Source organism: Balaenoptera ricei, chromosome 1 (genome assembly GCF_028023285.1).
Source record: "Balaenoptera ricei isolate mBalRic1 chromosome 1, mBalRic1.hap2, whole genome shotgun sequence".
Classification (NCBI taxonomy): Eukaryota; Metazoa; Chordata; class Mammalia; order Artiodactyla; family Balaenopteridae; genus Balaenoptera; species Balaenoptera ricei.
Window position 1 is genome coordinate 9,567,994 of NC_082639.1, and position 18,820 is coordinate 9,586,813.

The 18,820-nt window shown below is 41.0% G+C and overlaps 1 protein-coding gene across 12 annotated transcripts in view; it reads left to right on the forward strand.

Annotated features, from left to right (window-relative positions):
* Positions 1 to 18,820, forward strand: part of VPS13D (vacuolar protein sorting 13 homolog D) — a 252,930-nt gene that overhangs the window by 86,753 nt on the left and 147,357 nt on the right. For 9 of the 12 annotated variants that reach the window (XM_059913516.1, XM_059913574.1, XM_059913534.1 and 6 more), the window contains 8 exons: positions 2,176 to 2,298; positions 4,682 to 4,756; positions 8,584 to 8,686; positions 9,723 to 9,875; positions 11,700 to 11,835; positions 12,958 to 13,005; positions 17,798 to 17,948; positions 18,039 to 18,249. In XM_059913516.1, the coding sequence (XP_059769499.1) occupies positions 2,176 to 2,298; positions 4,682 to 4,756; positions 8,584 to 8,686; positions 9,723 to 9,875; positions 11,700 to 11,835; positions 12,958 to 13,005; positions 17,798 to 17,948; positions 18,039 to 18,249 (1,000 nt within the window). Of the gene's footprint in view, positions 1 to 2,175; positions 2,299 to 4,681; positions 4,757 to 8,580; positions 8,687 to 9,722; positions 9,876 to 11,699; positions 11,836 to 12,957; positions 13,006 to 17,797; positions 17,949 to 18,038; positions 18,250 to 18,820 lie in introns of all 12 variants that reach the window. The other 3 variants (XM_059913544.1, XM_059913565.1, XM_059913555.1) reach the window with 2 other exon arrangements.

An 18,820-nucleotide genomic window follows, 5' to 3' on the forward strand; every position in this document is an offset into this window, starting at 1 on the left:
CTTGTCTCTATACTTGTCTTTATATCAAAAGAAGAGTAACATTTTCATACAGTCAGGTAGTGCCTACTTTCACTATGAAAACTACACTAAACTCTTTGAGTTACTGATCTACAGGATCTGATTTTTTGTAACACTGTAGTTATCTCTGAGTGATAGATAACACATACTACAGTTGTGCCTCAGTATCCAAAGGAATTGGTTCCAGCACCATACCCCATACCCCTCACCGCCCCCCCCCACAACTGTGGATGCTCAAGTCCCTTGTAATAAAATGGCCTAGTACAATGAATACAGTTGGCCCTCTGTATCCGCTGCAAAACCCACAGATATGGAGGGCATAGTATATTGAAAATCTGTGAACTTTCTTCAGTGTATGTGTTGGGTTGAGGCTCATAGAATATTCATTGGCTTATTCCATGTCCGACTAAGATGGAGAGAATGTATAGTGAAATGAGACTGTAAGTTCATTGATCCCCAGATTTTAAAACCACTGTTTTACCTTTACACATTTCATTAATTTCACCAACGTAATAGTAAGTTGATCTCATGATTCTTCCATATTATTTTGGTCCCCATGTTATTTCTTATATAATCTGTTCATCTGGAAGTTTAGATAAAGTTTGGGACTCTTCTTTGAAAAGCTACAGTAAACGAGAGATAACCTCAAAAGAGTTCTATTGATATTTCTGATGAGTATCTAATTAAAAATATCTTCCAAAAAGCGTTCTTGTCAGTGGTAAAACTGGTTTTTTTTAACCTTTAATTCCTTATTCCTAAAATTGTGCTGAAACCCAGAAACAATTGCTGTGACCTCTTAGTGTTTAAATAAATATCATTTCTGTAGCTAAATATTGGAGCTGAAAAACAGAAACTAATCATTCTTGTTTTAAAAAGTATGGTACTCTATAAATGACCCAATTTCATTCCTTTTTATGGCTGAGTGGGAAGGAAATCCAAAAAAAGAGGAGATGTGTGTATACGTATAGCTGATTCACTTTGCTGTACAGTAGAAACTAACACAACATTGTAAAGCAACTATACTCCCAATAAAAATTAATTTAAAAAAATAAATAAAAAGTGTAGTACTTTAATTAGTATAAAAGGTCTTTATCCAAGTGTGGTGTGTAATTATTTTGCTCTTCCCGTTATAATTCTCCTCTCAAAAAAGTAAAACCACTCCTGGACAGTTGTCAGCTAGATTTCAGCCTCTTGAGTTTGGTGGTTTTTTAAATAGCCTCCTAACTGGTCTTTCTGTCTCCAAACCCTGCCCCTTAGCATGGCATGTCATGCTCTTCACAAAGCAAGTTGTTCTCTTTTCTAGACTTTGCTATGTCCCTGTACCCCAGTATGTTGTACCAGGTCACACCAAAGTATTCAGTGTTCCCTGAATGTGCCATGTACTTTCATGTCTTGAAGTCTTGGCATATGCTGTTCTCTCTGCCTGGAGTGTCCCTGTATCCCTAATCCTATTGGTAACCCTACCTGTTCTTCAAGACCCAGAACAAAGGTCCTTACCTCTCTGAAGATTGCCATGCACTTTGGTGTGTATTCTTCCACTTCTGCCAAAGCAGAATAAATCTTCCCCTGTTATATGCTCCCATAGCATTTTTTTTTTTTTTAATTTTATTTATTTATTTATTTATTTATGGCTGTGTCGGGTCTTCGTTTCTGTGCGAGGGCTTTCTCTAGTTGCGGCAAGTGGGGGCCACTCTTCATCGCAGTGCACAGGTCTCTCACTATCGCGACCTCTCTTGTTGCGGAGCACAGGCTCCAGACGTGCAGGCTCAGCAATTGTGGCTCACGGGCCTAGTTGCTCCGCGGCATGTGGGATCTTCCCAGACCAGGGCTCGAACCCGTGTCCCCTGCATTGGCAGGCAGATTCTCAACCACTGCGCCACCAGGGAAGGCCCTCCCATAGCATTTTATTTGTATCTTTGTTTTATCTCCTTTCACATTGTGGGATAGTTTTGTGATGATGGTTGTTTTGTTAATGTTAATTTCTTCCAGTGGAGCACGAGGTTCTTCAGGGAACCAGCTTTCTCAGGATCTAGTGTGGTGCCTAGCATTTAGTCAGACATTCGATAAAAGCTTGTTTTGCTGAATTGAAGTCATCTGACTTGAACACCCAATCTTTTCTACTTCTGTTCTTAATTATCTTTGGGGACTTTTTTCTAGACCAATATGTAAGTACCAAGGAATCGTGGATGGCAGATTACTGTAAACAGGACAAGGAAATAGATTCAACCACGTCGGAAGACTGGATGGGCTCTTCAGTGGATCCTCCATGCTTTGGACAAAGTAAGATTTTTCTCTACAAATGTTTGACTAAATCACCTTTGACCTACAGAGCCATGTTTCATTGAGAAATTCAAGTAGAACCATCATTTTCTATGGAAAAACCTACAGGAAATTCTGACTGTCTTCTATAGTTCTGTTTTAGTCTTTGGAAGGGACATTTTTTCTGGCACAAAACGCTGAACTCTTAATATGAGCTCTAATTTCACCATTGTGGGAGAGGAAGGACCTGCAGTATGCAATTCCTAAGTTCTGGTCATGTGGCACGTGAACTGGGGCACCTGAAGATGCATCAGGAGTGGCCATTGGTCAGTTTGTGTTTTACTCATCAGAACATTTTAATTGATTGGACTTTTGGTCTGGATCTTTAAGAACATCTTTTCGGTTTTCTAAATCTAGAGATAGATTGGATATATTCTTGAAGAGAGGGAGGGCAGGCTCCCACGTGGAAGCAAGTGTTTAAAGGGGGGCCCTGTACTATAAAGTAGAAGAGAATTGAATACCCAGCCTCTTGAAGAAAGAGGAGTCAGTGTGTTCTCTGTTAACGATGTTTTCTTTCCTTATTTAATGCTTCGCCATGGAGCTCTGATTTCCTCAGAGCTGGGGAGATTGTGATGGCCAACTGCATGGTCCTTAGTTGTTCCACAAGCCATTGTCATCCAAATTCAACTCAGCCCCAGTTCTTTCAGTGTGGTTTCTTTGGGGAGTTTTGGCTGGACTTCACATAGTTCATGAATACTTAACTGTTCCATCTGGTCTGCAAACGTGTCATGGGAAGATGGATTTTCTTAGTGTACGAAGTATTTGGTTCGTCTCTCCTCAGGGTGTATAAATGGACTTTCTATCTGCCTTGTACTTCTCAAAGGAGGGACAAGGACACGTCAGCTGTGCTTGCTCTCTATTCCCAGACTGTTGCTTGTGAGTCTCAAGGCCATTGCTTAGGAACCAGGGCTTTTCAGATATCATCAGCTTCAATTCTGGCTCCTCCTCTAACCTTCCCAATTTGTGTGTCAAGAGAATGTAACGTAGTCTACCCAGAAGACTCTGAATAATCTTTGTAATATGTAATGTGTCCTAGAGAATGTGTTTCTAAAAACATTATTCATGCAGAGGGATCTTAAATCCAGACTCAGTGCAAACACTAGGAAGGCCGAATCTTCAGGATTCTGATGAAGGAGTTTTCTTTTGTCCCTCTCCCACCGCTCCCCTCCCTCTTTATTTTAACATCTCCTCTTTTTTTATAGTTAATAAGCTACCTTATCTATGTTAAATGCCTGCTAAATTAAATCTGGATTTTTATTTACTTACAGATCTTTATGCTTACTTAGGCTTATAAAGGTGTAATAAATCTTTTTAATTAGGCATATGCGAACATACCTAAATTTCCATAACCTCTTTACTTATTAAGAATTCTGGGATGGTAGAATACCAGATGGGATTGTATTCTCTTACTAGGCCTACTAAAATAATTGTTGGGCATTCGTTTTGAAAGTCAGGAGGTTTGACTCTTGTTGAACTGATCACAAACCTTTAGCTCTTATTTAAGAATATTTAGTCACATTTCCCCCAAATTTGTGTATTTTATTCAGGCCAGCTTCAAAATGAGCCCTTGACTTAGAGGTTCTTAATATGAAATTCAGCCTAAGGGAGCTGCTGATTTCTTACTGTTCCTTTAGCAGGGGAAAGAAAATAATGGCCTAGTTTTTGACATAATTATTGGCTTTGTTCAGGAAGGACTGAGATTCTGTAAGTACACCTGGATGGTATGGCACCTTAATTAGTTCATTAGTTTTGTATTCAAGGACATTTTGTGGAAATACCAAAAAAAAAAACAAAATTCTAAAAGCTTCCATGTTTAATGTATAATATAAATAATACCATGAGATATCTCCTCAGAAGAGATTGTTGAAACTTGGAACACAGACTGATTCCTTCCCTTGAATTTTTGAGACCCGTGGGGGATTAGCATTCTACTGCTACTGCCTTTTCCAATTGGAACGGAGCAACTCCCACTAAAATCTGTACTGATTGCTCTTGGTAACTTTTCTATGCCATGTGAGAACATACATGCTTTAAATTAAAAATCCTCAAAAGGCTTGTCATTGTGTTCAAGTGACTGTGAGTGCATTTTCTTTCCCCGATTGAGAAAAAAAGGAGCATGCTCTGTTAGCACAGCCTCCACAGTAAACGCCAGCATAAAAACTGTCTTGCTCACCTTGTCAGGTACCTCCTTGGCTCTTAGTAGTCACCAAAGGAATGAGCCTATAAGTGCATGATGCTTGCTATTTTTTGTAATGTACTCTATTTGTGCTTATGTTTTGGAGATGAGTCTTCTTTTTCACTATATTGATTCTCATGCTCTAACATTGTCTCTCCTGTCTACCAGGCCTCCCCCTTGTCTACCTTAGAACTAGGAGTACAGCCAGTCTGACTAACCTAGAGCACCAGATCTATGCTAGAGGTACAGTATAGCCAAGCGAGGGCTTGCTTTATTTTCCTGTTTTAAGAACTGCCTTGTACATCGATTTTGTGTGAATACGGGACCTGAATGGGGGTATACCCAGTTGTGAATACTTTGCTTTAGTAACAGGAAAGATCATTTCCAACTAATGGACAAAGTGGCATCTTATATCAGAAGGAAGTGATGTGCTGATTCTTATTCTGTCTCTTCCATCTGCTTTAACCCTTAGTGGAAATGGAATCAACTTCACAGTGAATGATGCAGAAATATCCAATGTCAGTTAGAGGTGATGTCTCACACTGAAAAGCAAATGAATGGAAGAAAACCCTCCTCCATCAGGCAGTGCTACAAGTCTTTGTTTATAGAATACTCAGTGAATGTTATGGTAATGCAAGGGGCTCGTGGAATAGGAGCTATAAAGATCAGAAATAGAGCTAAGAAAAAAATTTCCAGTAAATAATTGCTTAGACACAAATCTTAGTTTCTTTAGAAATGAATTGAGGTTCTTAGGAGGTAGAAAAGAGAATGTTCTTTGTTTATATCTCTGATCCTTTAAGGTTCCTTGAGAATTTGACTGGTAAGTGAATACAAGAGGAAAACATCATAAACATCAAGGAATTAGAATCCCAAGATGTTCAGTTCTTCATTTGTTTGAAGGAGTGCAATTTAATTTGAATGATTTATGTTTATGCTTGGCTAACACCACCAGATCCCGGGTCATGGTATATTTTGTAAAAAGGGCCTTTTGAGCTTCCTCTACTAGGAGTTCAGAACAGGGATATTAATGTGTGGCGGCAGTATTATGTTTTTTTTCTGAAAGATTTTACCAGGATGGGTGTTTGTGGGGAGGGCTCACAAGGCCCAGAATCCATGGATTTATGCTTCTCAGCTTTTCTATATCTGTTATTTCATCTTTCAGGCTAAGCAAAGCATTATTCCTTTTTAGCATGGGGACAGAAGCTCAGAGGGACTAAGTAACTTGCCTCCATTCACATGACTGGCTAGTAGCAGACCTGGGACTTTAATCTATTTCTCATGATTTACAAGCCAGGTCCTTTCTGATAGGCTGAGCTGCTTACATAGCATAAGAACCCGCACTGTTTATAACGGCCACATTGCCCTGGGGAGCGAATCCGCAGGAGCAGACATTTCCTTAGGTGGAGCCATTTAAGCTGAACTTGGACATGAGGAGCTTGGGGTTCTTTCAGCCTATGAACCAGTTAGGTCTGGTCACTAGAGGAGGTTTTCTGAGGCCACCAGGGAATACTGTTCTCTTTGGTGGACTTGAGGAGTTCTTTTTTTTTTTTTTTTTAAGTTTTTAAAAAAATTATTAATTAATTAATTTATTTTTGACTGCATTGGGTCTTCGTTGTTGTGTGCGGGCTTTTCTCTAGTTGTGGCGAGCGGGGGCTACTCTTTGTTGCAGTGCGGGGGCTTCTCATTGTGGTGGCTTCTCGTCGCGGAGCACGGGCTCTAGGCGCAGGGGCTTCAGTAGTTGTGGCGTGTGGGCTCAGTAGTTGTGGCTCGTGGGCTCTAGAGCGCGGGCTCAGTAGTTGTGGCACACGGGCTTAGTTGCTCCGTGGCATGTGGGATCTTCCTGGCCCAGGGCTCGAACCCACATCCCCTGCATTGGCAGGCGGATTCTTAACCACTGCACCACCAGGGAAGTCCAGACTTGGGGATTTTGTTCTCTGGTGCTGTGCCCAAGGCAGGTACACAGTTGATTTGGACCCTAGTGTGGAAGGTGTCAGATCTGTCCCCTGGTATTGAGTTTGGATTTGTGAGCACTCCGTGTATTTTTATCCTCAGAGAGGCAGGTTGCTGAGGTCTCTGCTGGTATGTGTAATCCACACAAGAAGCTTGGGGACCTTAGCGGTGTGCCTACCCAGCCTACTTAATTCCAAAGCAATACACTTGTGAATATCTTTATATGGATTCCTAGCACTTTATTCTGTGTTACAATGTGATCAAAGCCGTTTGCCACCTGTTCTTTTTAAATCTAATTTGCAAATGGAAACTTTGAGTCTGGCTCACAGTGGGATATGAAAGCACATCTGGCTTCTTTTCCTCCTGGGCCCTTTATCTCCTGTAATAAAGCAGAGCAGCTCTCTGCTTGTGGAGAGGGAGGTGCCTTTCAAGGTGCCACAGTGAGCACTGTTTACCCTGCTGACAGCTCTTAAAGTTTTTACTCCCCCTCTGCTCTTGTCCGCAGCCTCACAGCTACTCCTTAATTTTCAACTTGATGAACACTAATTTTTTTTTTTAAAGCAAACCTTGGAAACTAAGTGAGGCCATTGGGGTGAGAAATGGGCATATTCTAGGCAGAGATTATCTTTATATGTATTTGGGGTGTCTCTAAAAGCTAATCACAAAATTGTGGGACACGCTGGAGACTACTCATTTGTTAAGACTCCCCTGAGCTGCTGTTCTTACCAAAACAGAACTTGCCTGAACCTGAAGTGGCTTGTTGTGCAGTGTTCAGAGCACTAACTTCTGAAAACTTTAGAAGCTACAAAGGGAAAACAAAAATGTGATTACTTTTTAAAAGACATGACGCTGACTTATGATATTGCCCTGTGCTGTTCTCGAGAAGTGGGAGAGGCAGGCCCTGGTGCACTTTGCCTTCTTCATGTCACTGGCAGGAAACATGCGGTCCTGGAAGACGAATTGAATTTTGCTATAGTGTTCTCAGTTGGCGATTGCAGTCACCTCTAGATGTCATTTTCTCCACAGCTGCAGGCCATTTGGGTCCCGGTCTTTCTCGGGCTGTCTTTGTGCTTTAAAGCCAGACATACAGTAAGACTGGGCCTCGCCCTTTTTTGTTGGTGGGGCATGTGGTGTTGTTGAGCACATCAGCCAGGAGGCTCCGGGCACTGCGTTGCTGCTTCCTTTGTGGTTCCTGCTGCCACCTCCCTCTTTCTTTGTGTGGCCAGTAGAGGAAATGCAGACCCTGGAAGGGCCGGGGGCCTCTCTGCTCTCAGGAGCGTGCAGCCCGGGCACCGGAGAGCCCTCCTCAGCCTCTCCCCTCTGACTGCTTACGGTGTTTAGAGTCAGGTTAAACTCTCCCTAGAATTTGATTACTTACAGTCTTGTATTGATCAGTGTTTCTTTCCAGTTTCCCTGATGAGAAGCTGTTTTGTGAAGGAAATCATATTTTGTGCTCCTCTTGTAAGTCTCCATAGTCCCCACCTGATAGCAGATGGTGGTGATACCTGTGTAAAAAAAATGAGCTAAAAATTTTATTTAAATAGCTTTGTGGTAGTATATTTTTGATCTTCCAGGGAGGAAAACCCACAACTATTCATATAAGAGAAGAGGAAAGAAGGTTTTCATTTTGTTATAATATGCATAATATGACTCAAGTGTAACTCTTAAATAAAAGGAGGCTTCCTTAAAGTACCAGTGTTTTGGACAAAGTGATACAAGTACACGTGATCTATCTTGCTGCAATTTAGGTTGTCCATTTAGACTGTATTTCTCGGGAGTAGTGGGGATCCATTTCTCTTTCTGTCCTGATGCCAGCCGTATTAGGTCTGATACCCTTTTCTGAGATAAGGCCCATAAGAGTCGCGGGAGAATTGTGGGGTGAGAGTCGTGGTGCATCACAGTCAGTTGTCAGGGCGACTGAGTCATCTCGTAGCAGGCGGCAGAATACATGGAGACATCCCACTTGGCCTCTCAACACACCTGTGGTGGTTCCTTTTTTTCCTCTCCACCTTCGGCTCCTTTGCACAGAGACAATTTTGGGCACTGTCTCCAGGTATGGGGAGGGTCTCTGCTGCACGGGCCAGGGCACATGCTGACGGCCTTCTGTTTGCTCACAGCAGAGATGAAGGCCCCAAAACGCCGGCAGCCGTTCGTCCCTTTTGCTCTGAGGAATCACACGGGCTGCACTTTGTGGTTTGCCACCCTGACGACCACGCCCACCAGGTAAGGAACACTGAATCTGTCACCTAGAGCCATCTCTGCCACCACAGGCTCCTGTGTACCAGCCCAGCAGAGTAAGGTGGGGCCTCCCTGAGGCTCTTGGGATTGATTGTATTTGAATCAATAGCTTGCTGTCTTGCTGAGGTTTATGTTGGAGGTTCTGGTTCTATGTCAAGTCTGTAGTCAGAGAAGTGGTCTTGAGTCTGAAGTATCCAAATTGTGATCTTGATCCTGGTATCCATTTGTTTTTAAAGTAAAAGTTGAGCAAATTAAGGATGTGAAACAAAAGTCATTCCACCCTTTCTCCTCGGTCCCCATTCTACTCCCCCTTTTAAAACAAGCTGTATATGGTTATTAAGCCAAATGTTTTGCCCATTTTTCTTCCAAAAGGGCTTGAAAACACCTCTCATATCCCCTCTGCCCCCCACCCCGAACTATCTTCCAAACCTAAAACACACTTGAGTCCAGATGGAACTGGGTGGAGTTAGGAGAACAAATGAGAGTCTACCTAAGCCAAGTGAGAACGTTCTCTAACAACTTTCTGCCTGCTTAGAGCTTGGCTCCACTTTCCAAATGCAGGCTGATCTTTCCAGCTTAGGTAATAAAGTGTATGAAATGTGTAACAGAATCAGCTGATTTGAGACCATATTTCTCCCACCTCCACCAAGTATGAGAATGCTCTAGAGGAGACATCTTTGTTTTTTAAAAACAATTCAGATCTGTTAAATTCTAGATAGTCACTTAAATACTACTGTTAAAAGTCATGACTAGTTTACATCACCTGCGGTGTACCAGACTCTGCTGCTGGTGGCAGGTGACTATGCAGTGATAGCTTTTAGCTGTTTCTAAAGTTTCGGTCATGAAGTTGTGATCAATCGTGAAGAAAACTTGAGTAACTGACCTTTTAGGTCCTCTTTTGCAGCCAGATTATGCCTGTGAGTTGCGTTCTGGGAGGGTTTCTGCTTCCAGCCCTGAGCTCTGCGTGAGAGGGAGGTGGAGAGAAAGGGGGCCTAGCTGGTATTGTCTGATTTGGTTCCAGGGCTGCACTGTCTCACAGCGGGAGTCCAGGGGTGGTTCCAGAAGGGAATGGAACATTTCTTGACGATGCTCACAATGTTAGCGAGTGGCGGGAAGTCCTCACGGGTGAAGAGATTCCCTTTGAATTTGAAGCAAGAGGAAAGCTAAGGCACAGGTAAGGCATGGTTTACTCTTTGCCCCCCAAAAAAGAAAAAAATGATTGTCCCTAGTGTTTTGCCTTTTCACTTTCCTTTGTTAATGATTTTAATGTTTTATTTTTAAAAGGTATTTAGAAAATCAGTGTTTCCTTTTAAAAAATATAATGACTGTCTTGGAAATACACTTCTTTCCATTAATCATCCTTTTATTTGACATGTGAGGTGATAACTGGTGTGTTCCATGTAACTAATTTGGTTGAAGCATAGACAGATCATAACCCTCCAGTGCATTGCGTGATGGAGTGGTGACATGGTATTATTAAAGGTTAACAGAGCATGTTGATTTCAATTTTAGGATACACATATGCCACAACACTTTTAGCAGGCAGATGGTTTCAGGAAGCAGAGCCAATAATGATAAGATACTCTGATTCTAAGGAGGAGAGAATAACTCACCTAGGGAGACCGCTCACTGATGCACTCAAAATCGCCAGCCAAAGGATGGGAATAAATGTGAAAGAACGTTGTGTCTAGTTACCGAGAGATCATAAAATATGTAATAGAATGTTCTTTTATATGCACACATTTTTAAGTGGAAGGGCCGTCCAGTGGATAACAAATAGGTTAAGATTTTAGTGTCCGAGCCTCATTATCTCAAATGTAAGAGATTGGCCTCAGCCTTCTATGGTCACATGCGTTCGTGGTGCTTTAATTCTTTGTGTGCAAACCTGCTCCTCAAACACTTCCTCCTTCTGTACAGCTCTGCGCTGGCGCACATTACTCCCTAGCGGCACGAGTTCTGAACTTGGGGGCCTCCAGTGATTTTTCCAGGAAAAAAATAGTTTTTAAAAAAAATCACTGTGCTGGGCACATGTACCTGGAAGCCACATTAGAATTTCCAGGGATGAGTGGTGAGCAATTTTCTGTTCTACACGGTTCCTGGAGAAGCTAAATTATAGAACTGTTCACTGTATTTCTTAATAAGCACTGCCTCAGTTGTATCAGAAGGGGTTTGGCCTTTTTGTCATTTCTGTTTTAGTTTCTACGTTTTGTAACCCATTTCAAGTCCCACCTGCCTGCTTGAATTCATCGAAATAAATGCCTTCTCTGGTGTTTCCCCCTTTGGCATTCTGTCCCTCATGCCCTGCCTCCGTCCCCCCTTTCCTTCCTGTCAGCCTCAAATCCACTTCCCCATTTCAGGCTTCTGGCTTGAATTAGGCAAAATCTAAAAATAGAATTAAATGTGCAGTTTCCTCCTGTTCCTCCTGTCCTGCCCACTGCCTTCTACTGCAGTTTCAGCTGCGCACTTCAGCCCGGAAGCCCTGCGGGCTCCGTCTCTCATTACCGTGTCCGTAGTCTTGTAGGACCAAAGCCCAGCGACTGAGTGTGGTTCTGAGAGAAGCAGGAGATTCCACAGAAGAACCAAGGAGAAAACGTCATTTTAGGCATTTCCAAGAGTATGGTTATGTGATTAAATTGCTAGCACAGCATTTCTACTACCCCACTGAACCACTTTTAGCTGATGTCATTTCATAAAGTTTGAGGTGGGGGTCGATGGGGGACAGACCTGAGCTAGTTCACAGGATTCACGTGGTTTGTATAAAGGGAGGGCAGATGCCACTCTTGCTCAGGCTTTATAGATCTTGCAGTTTTGTTTTAAGTGTAAGACTCAGTTAAAATATCCTCTTGATTTCCCTTGCGTTAGGTAATCACCGAAAGGCTTATTTAGACAACTGGGTTTTTATGTCATTATATCGTAAATCCGATTTCAGGCTCTGCTTCTACTTCTCTTCCCTGGATAGGATTGTGCTTAATGTCTCTTTCTGTGTTCTGCCTGACAGACACACCCATGACCTCCGGATCCATCAACTGCAAGTGAGAGTGAATGGCTGGGAGCAAGTGAGCCCAGTGTCAGTGGACAAAGTCGGGACCTTTTTCCGATACGCTGCGCCAGATAAGAATTCCTCTTCCTCTACGGTGCGCGGCTGTGGAAAGCGTGTTCAGTGGCAGGATTGTGCCCTAGCCACACCCCCTTAAAGCCAGGCCATCAGACAGGCCTGTAGTAGCCTTGCTCTAGTGACATTTTCTTGTTCTTCATTTTTCCTAGCACTAGAAGGAATACCCAAGATTATTTGGGTCAGTCATGGGCATTGGTAATCACTATGTAGATAAACCAGCCAATGGTTAGTTTTAGTAGAGAAACAAGATCTAAGATTGGCATGAACACATATTATCCAACCTGTGCAGATCCACTTTATACTCAACCGGGCCAACCGGCAGTTTGCGAGTTTGCCAAACATATATTGGCTTTATTTCACATATTGTTATGCTTCCTTTATACACTGTCTTCTTTACGCTTTTATAATGCTGCTCCTTGATCCTTCTAGCTCCGTGTCTCCAAATTCTCCTCTCCGGCATAAAGATAGATGTCCACTGTTGTTTATTTTCTGGTCATGCATCCTCTCACACACCCTTGCCCTGATTTTACCCCAGCCTGTAGTTCTAGGGGTTGGAGGGCCAGCCTGGGGAATGTGGCATCCCTGACTAGAATGTGCAGGCAGAGGCTGGCATCCTAGCTGACAAGACCACCACGGGTGCTCTTGCCACATACTCATGGGGTATACTTCATGGGGTAACTGTGCTCAGTTTTGAGTAGCCAGGGATGAATAGGAAAGCACAGATTTGCAGAGATACTGTAGCTTTCCTCATGCTTGCTGCTTCATGAAATATATTCTTGGAGGACACTGCTCTTTTCATTGTTCTTCTCTTGTGCCCCAAGTTTCTTAGAAAAAGAAACTTTCTTTCAAAGTTACTTTTCTGCCTAAGTTCGTGTCCAGTAATAAAAGGACTAATTCCCCCCCAGAGATACCTTTCTATTTTATGGATGCGTTCTGGAGAAATTTTGTATATACTGAATGGTTGGAAAATGAATATTGCTGTTCCCATTTTTTCCAAGATGTTTTCTTTTCATAGTAGAACATACTTTACCTAAGAGTATTTATAAAACCACCTTTTCAAGCAACTTATATTGTCATTGAATTTAACGATGGCTGTTATCTTAGGTCTGTACTGAATCTCTGACTTTGGAATCTTTCTTAGATTGGCAGCCCAAGCAGTAGGACAAATATTATCCATCCCCAGGTTTATGTGAGTATGATTTTCCTGTGTCACTGTGTTTACACACATAGTTCTTGATGACCACTGGACTCTTATGATTGGAATTTATCTTTTTCCTTTTCTATTAATGATTTCCTTCCTTTTACAAGAACTTGCAAGAAAATGTTGTCACCTAACTTAGTATGTGAGACTGAATATTACAGGGAAGGAGAACAAAAAGCAAATGTTTTAGTCCAAGGTCTCCTTTTCTCTCCAAGTTAAATATAAATTAACCTTTGTATGGCTATACATATTTTATAGGTTTTGGCCCAAAGGTCATGAAAATAACTAAGAATGAAAAATAGATTTTTTCTTCCCACATCTGATTTTTGAAACGTCACCACAGGATGACATTAAAATGCTTTTTTGAGGTTTTTGCTTATAATTTCTTTTCCCTGAGGCTAATAAGTTTTAAAATGTGAAATTTCAGATAAGCATAGAGGCAACAAGATCAAGATTTAAAACAATTGTTATTGGGCCTTGGCTCTCCTGGGGCTTTACTGGGCTGGGTCACTGGAAGCTTTGGTGATGATTGTGTCCCTCTAATAACACCCTAGAAGACTGTACTTTGCCTTTTCATTGGGACGTTCTAGAAACTTTGGTTCAAAACATGGAGCTTGTCATTTGATTGTTTATTAGGTTGGTTTTCACATATTGTTTGCTTTAATGAAAAAACTGGCAGTATGGAAAGCTTGGATGTTGTGTCATTTGTTTCTCCAATAAACAAGCAGTATCAATATGTTCTGGATACTCAGAATAATAGTTTTAGAAACCTTCTCTTTGGTATACCTAATGTGGAATTTTTTTTTTTTTTTAAAACATCTTTATTGAAGTATAATTGCTTCACAATGGTGTGTTAGTTTCTGCTTTATAACAAAGTGAATCAGCTATACATATACATATACATATATCCCCATATCTCCTCCCTCCCACATCTCCCTCCCTCCCACCCTCCCCATCCCACTCCCCCAGGCGGTCACAAAGCACCGAGCTGGTCTCCCTGTGCTATGTGGCTGCTTCCCATTAGCTATCTATTTTACATTTGGTAGTGTGTGTATGTCCATGCCACTCTCTCACCCTGTCACATCTCAACTCTCCCCCTCCCCATATCCTCAAGTCCATTCTTTAGTAGGTCTGTGTCTTTATTCCCATCTTGCCACTAGGTTCTTCATGACCTTTTTTTTTTTTTCCCTTAGATTCCATATATATGTGTTAGCATACTGTATTTGTTTTTCTCTTTCTGACTTACTTCACTCTGTATGACAGACTCTAACTCCATCCACCTCATTACAAATACCTCCATTTCATTTCTTTTTATGGCTGAGTAATATTCCATTGTATATATATGTGCCACATCTTCTTTATCCATTCATCCGATGATGGACACTTAGGTTGCTTCCATGTCCTGGCTATTGTAAATAGAGCTGCAATGAACATTTTGGTACATGACTCTTTTTGAATGATGGTTTTCTCAGGGTATATGCCCAGTAGTGGGATTGCTGGGTCGTATGGTAGTTCTATTTTTAGTTTTTTAAGGAACTTCCATACTGTTCTCCATAGTGGCTGTATCAATTTACATTCCCACCAACAGTGCAAGAGTGTTCCCTTTTCTCCACACCTTCTCCAGCATTTATTGTTTGTAGATTTTTTGATGATGGCCATTCTGACCGGTGTGAGATGATACCTCATTGTAGTTTTGATTTGCATTTCTCTAATGATTAAGGATGTTGAGCATTCTTTCATGTGTCTGTTGGCCATCTGTATATCTTCTTTGGAGAAATGTCTGTTTAGGTCTTCTGCCCGTTTTTGGATTGGGTTGTTTGTTTTTTTGTTATTGAGCTGCATGAGCTGCTTGTAAATCTTGGAGATTAATCCTTTGTCAGTTGCTTCATTTGCAAATATTTTCTCCCATTCTGAGGGTTGTCTTTTTGTCTTGTTTATGGTTTCCTTTGCTGTGCAAAAGCTTTGAAGTTTCATTAGGTCCCATTTGTTTATTTGTGTTTTTATTTCCATTTCTCTAGGAGCTGGGTCAAAAAGGATCTTGCTGTGATGTATGTCATAGAGTGTTCTGCCTATGTTTTCCTCTAAGAGTTTGATAGTGTCTGGCTTTACACTTAGGTCTTTAATCCATTTTGAGTTTATTTTTGTGTATGGTGTCAGGGAGTGTTCTAATTTCATACTTTTACATGTACCTGTCCAGTTTTCCCAGCACCACTTATTGAAGAGGCTGTCTTTTCTCCACTGTATATGCTTGCCTCCGTTATCAAAGATAAGGTGACCATATGTGCGTGGGTTTATCTCTGGACTTTCTATCCTGTTCCATTGATCTATATTTCTGTTTTTGTGCCAGTACCAAACTGTCTTGATTCCTGTAGCTTTGTAATATAGTCTGAAGTCAGGGAGCCTGATTCCTCCAGCTCCATTTTTCGTTCTCAAGATTGCTTTGGCTATTCGGGGTCTTTTGTGTCTCCATACAAATTGTGAAATTTTTTGTTCTAGTTCTGTGAAAAATGCCAGTGGTAGTTTGATAGGGATTGCATTGAATCTGTAGATTGCTTTGGGTAGTAGAGTCATTTTCACAATGTTGATTCTTCCAATCCAAGAACATGGTATATCTCTCCATCTATTTGTATCATCTTTAATTTCTTTCATCAGTGTCCTATAATTTTCTGCATACAGGTCTTTTGTCTCCTTAGGTAGGTTTATTCCTAGATATTTTATTCTTTTTGTTGCAATGGTAAATGGGAGTGTTTTCTTAATTTCACTTTCAGATTTTTCATCATTAGTATATAGGAATGCAAGAGATTTCTGTGCATTAATTTTGTATCCTGCTACTTTACCAAATTCATTGATTAGCTCTAGGAGTTTTCTGGTAGCATCTTTAGAATTCTCTATGTATAGTATCATGTCATCTGCAAACAGTGACGGCTTTACTTCTTCTTTTCCGATTTGGATTCCTTTTATTTCTTTTTCTTCTCTGATTGCTGTGGCTAACACTTCCAAAACTATGTTGAATAATAGTGGTGAGAGTGGGCAACCTTGTCTTGTTCCTGATCTTAGTGGAAATGGTTTCAGTTTTTCACCATTGAGGACGATGTTGGCTGTGGGTTTGTCATATATGGCCTTTATTATGTTGAGGAAAGTTCCCTCTATGCCTACTTTCTGCAGGGCTTTTATCATAAATGGGTGTTGAATTTCGTCGAAAGCTTTCTCTGCATCTATTGAGATGATCATATGGTTTTTCTCCTTCAATTTGTTAATATGGTGTATCACATTGATTGATTTGCGTATATTGAAGAATCCTTGCATTCCTGGGATAAACCCCACTTGATCATGGTGTATGATCCTTTTAATGTGCTGTTGGATTCTGTTTGCTAGTATTTTGTTGAGGATTTTTGCATCTATGTTCATCAGTGATATTGGTCTGTAGTTTTCTTTCTTTGTGACATCTTTGTCTGGTTTTGGTATCAGGGTGATGGTGGCCTCGTAGAATGAGTTTGGGAGTGTTCCTCCCTCTACAATATTTTGGAAGAGTTTGAGAAGGATAGGTGTTAGCCCTTCTCTAAATGTTTGATAGAATTCGCCTGTGAAGCCGTCTGGTCCTGGGCTTTTGTTTGTTGGAAGATTTTTAATCACAGTTTCAATTTCAGTGCTTGTGATTGGTCTGTTCATATTTTCTATTTCTTCCTGGTTCAGTCTCGGTAGGTTGTGCATTTCTAAGAATCTGTCCATTTCTTACAGGTTGTCCATTTTATTGGCATAGAGTTGCTTGTAGTAATCTCTCATGATCGTTTGTATTTCTGCAGTGTCAGTGGTTACTTCTCCTTTTTCATTTCTAATTCTATTGATTTGAGTCTTCTCCCCTTTTCTCTTGATGAGTCTGGCTAATGGTTTATCAATTTTGTTTATCTTCTCGAAGAACCAGCTTTTAGTTTCATTGATTTTTGCTATTGTTTCCTTCATTTCTTTTTCATTTATTTCTGATCTGATCTTTATGATTTCTTTCCTTCTGCTAGCTTTGGGGTTTTTTTGCTCTTCTTTCTCTAATTGCTTTAGGTGCAAGGTTAGGTTGTTTATTCGAGATGTTTCCTGTTTCTTGATGTAGGCTTGTATTGCTATAAACTTCCCTCTTAGCACTGCTTTTGCTGCATCCCATAGGTTTTGGGTCATCGTGTCTCCATTGTCATTTGTTTCTAGGTCTAATGTGGAATTTTATAGTTAAAAAAAAAATTGCTAAATTCCTGGCACATGGTAGCAGTACAAACTGTGTTTTGAATATGTGAATGAACATACGCAAAAAGAAAGTAGTGGCTGCATCCAACCAAGACCATAAATAAATGATTTCCCTCCATTATCTTGAGTTTCTTGGTGTCGTTCAGAAAAAGAGTGATTATTGAACAGAACTTAGAAAATTGTTGTGAAGAAGAAGTTTGTTTTTAAAGTTCTTTGATATACAAATGTTGGTTTTTTATAGGCATGTCAACAAATAGTGTATGGGCCTATCGAGTAAATTTTATGACATTTAGAAAAAAAAGTTATTTTTCCTGTGAAAGGCATACCAATACAAACAACTCTTTAGACTTGGCTGTTACAGTAGTGTGTATTTAGAGGGTATTCACTCCTATTAAAGTGGAGTGGTTTTAGGGCTTAATGACTCATTTCACTGAAGAGCTGTAGTAATAATAAGATGCTTTAGATGTAGGCATTCTGGTCGGTATTATTGTATTCTGCGTGTTTTTCAAAAGCACAGCTAAACTCTTTATTATTTCTCTCTTTTTCACAGTTCTCTTCACTCCCGCCTGTCCGGGTCGTCTTTGCAGTGACCATGGAAGGCAGTGCTCGGAAAGTGGTCACTGTCCGATCGGCCCTCATTGTGAAGAACAGACTTGAGACGCCAATGGAACTAAGACTGGACAGCCCATCCGCTCCAGACAGTAAGTTTTGACATTGTCCTTCTTTTACCCTAGATGGACTTTGGGGTGGGCAACCACTCCTGAAACTGCTAACACGTGTTTCTGTGGCAGAGCCCGTGGTCCTTCCCGCTATCATGCCAGGTGATTCATTTGCCGTGCCTTTACACCTCACTTCTTGGCGGCTACAGGCCCGGCCCAAAGGACTGGGTGTGTTTTTCTGTAAGGCTCCTATTCACTGGACCAATGTAGTGAAGACTACAGAGGTTAGTAGCAGCAAACGAGAGTGCCACTCTATGGATGCGGAAAAAAGCCGATTCTTCAGGTATGTGTGGCACAGCAGCGACATGTATATTTTGCCATTTTTTCTTCATTCTTTCTCTAAGGACCCTCAGTGATTCAGTTGTACTTACTTAAAGCCCTAAAGTTCTTATTCCTTAAGTTCTTTTATTCCCTAAGTGTTAGGTTCGTACGAATTCATGGGTTAACCGTGGGCGGGAGCGTGGCTGTTACTTATCTAATATTTATGGAAGAAGCAATCACAAACCCACTGCTCACACATATACGATTAGAAACTGGTCTGTCTGCATCAGCATAAAGAGAAGACATGTAGGGAGGGAAGAAAAAACAATGACCAGTTCCCATTCCTAAATTGGGAAGCAAAATCCTGGGGTTGGGAGTTTTTCAAATGACTCAAAGGAGTTTGGGTGAAGGTTCATGCACCTAGTGCCGACTTTTCATGGGGACTCTGACAAAATTATGTTATCATTTAGACTCTTGTTTCCTCTTCTGAAGAGTACAAGTAATGTGTTACTAAAGTCATATGTTAGAAAAAATACTGGATTGCTATTGTTAGATCCTTCTAAACTTAGACTTTAAACTTATTTAGATTAGAG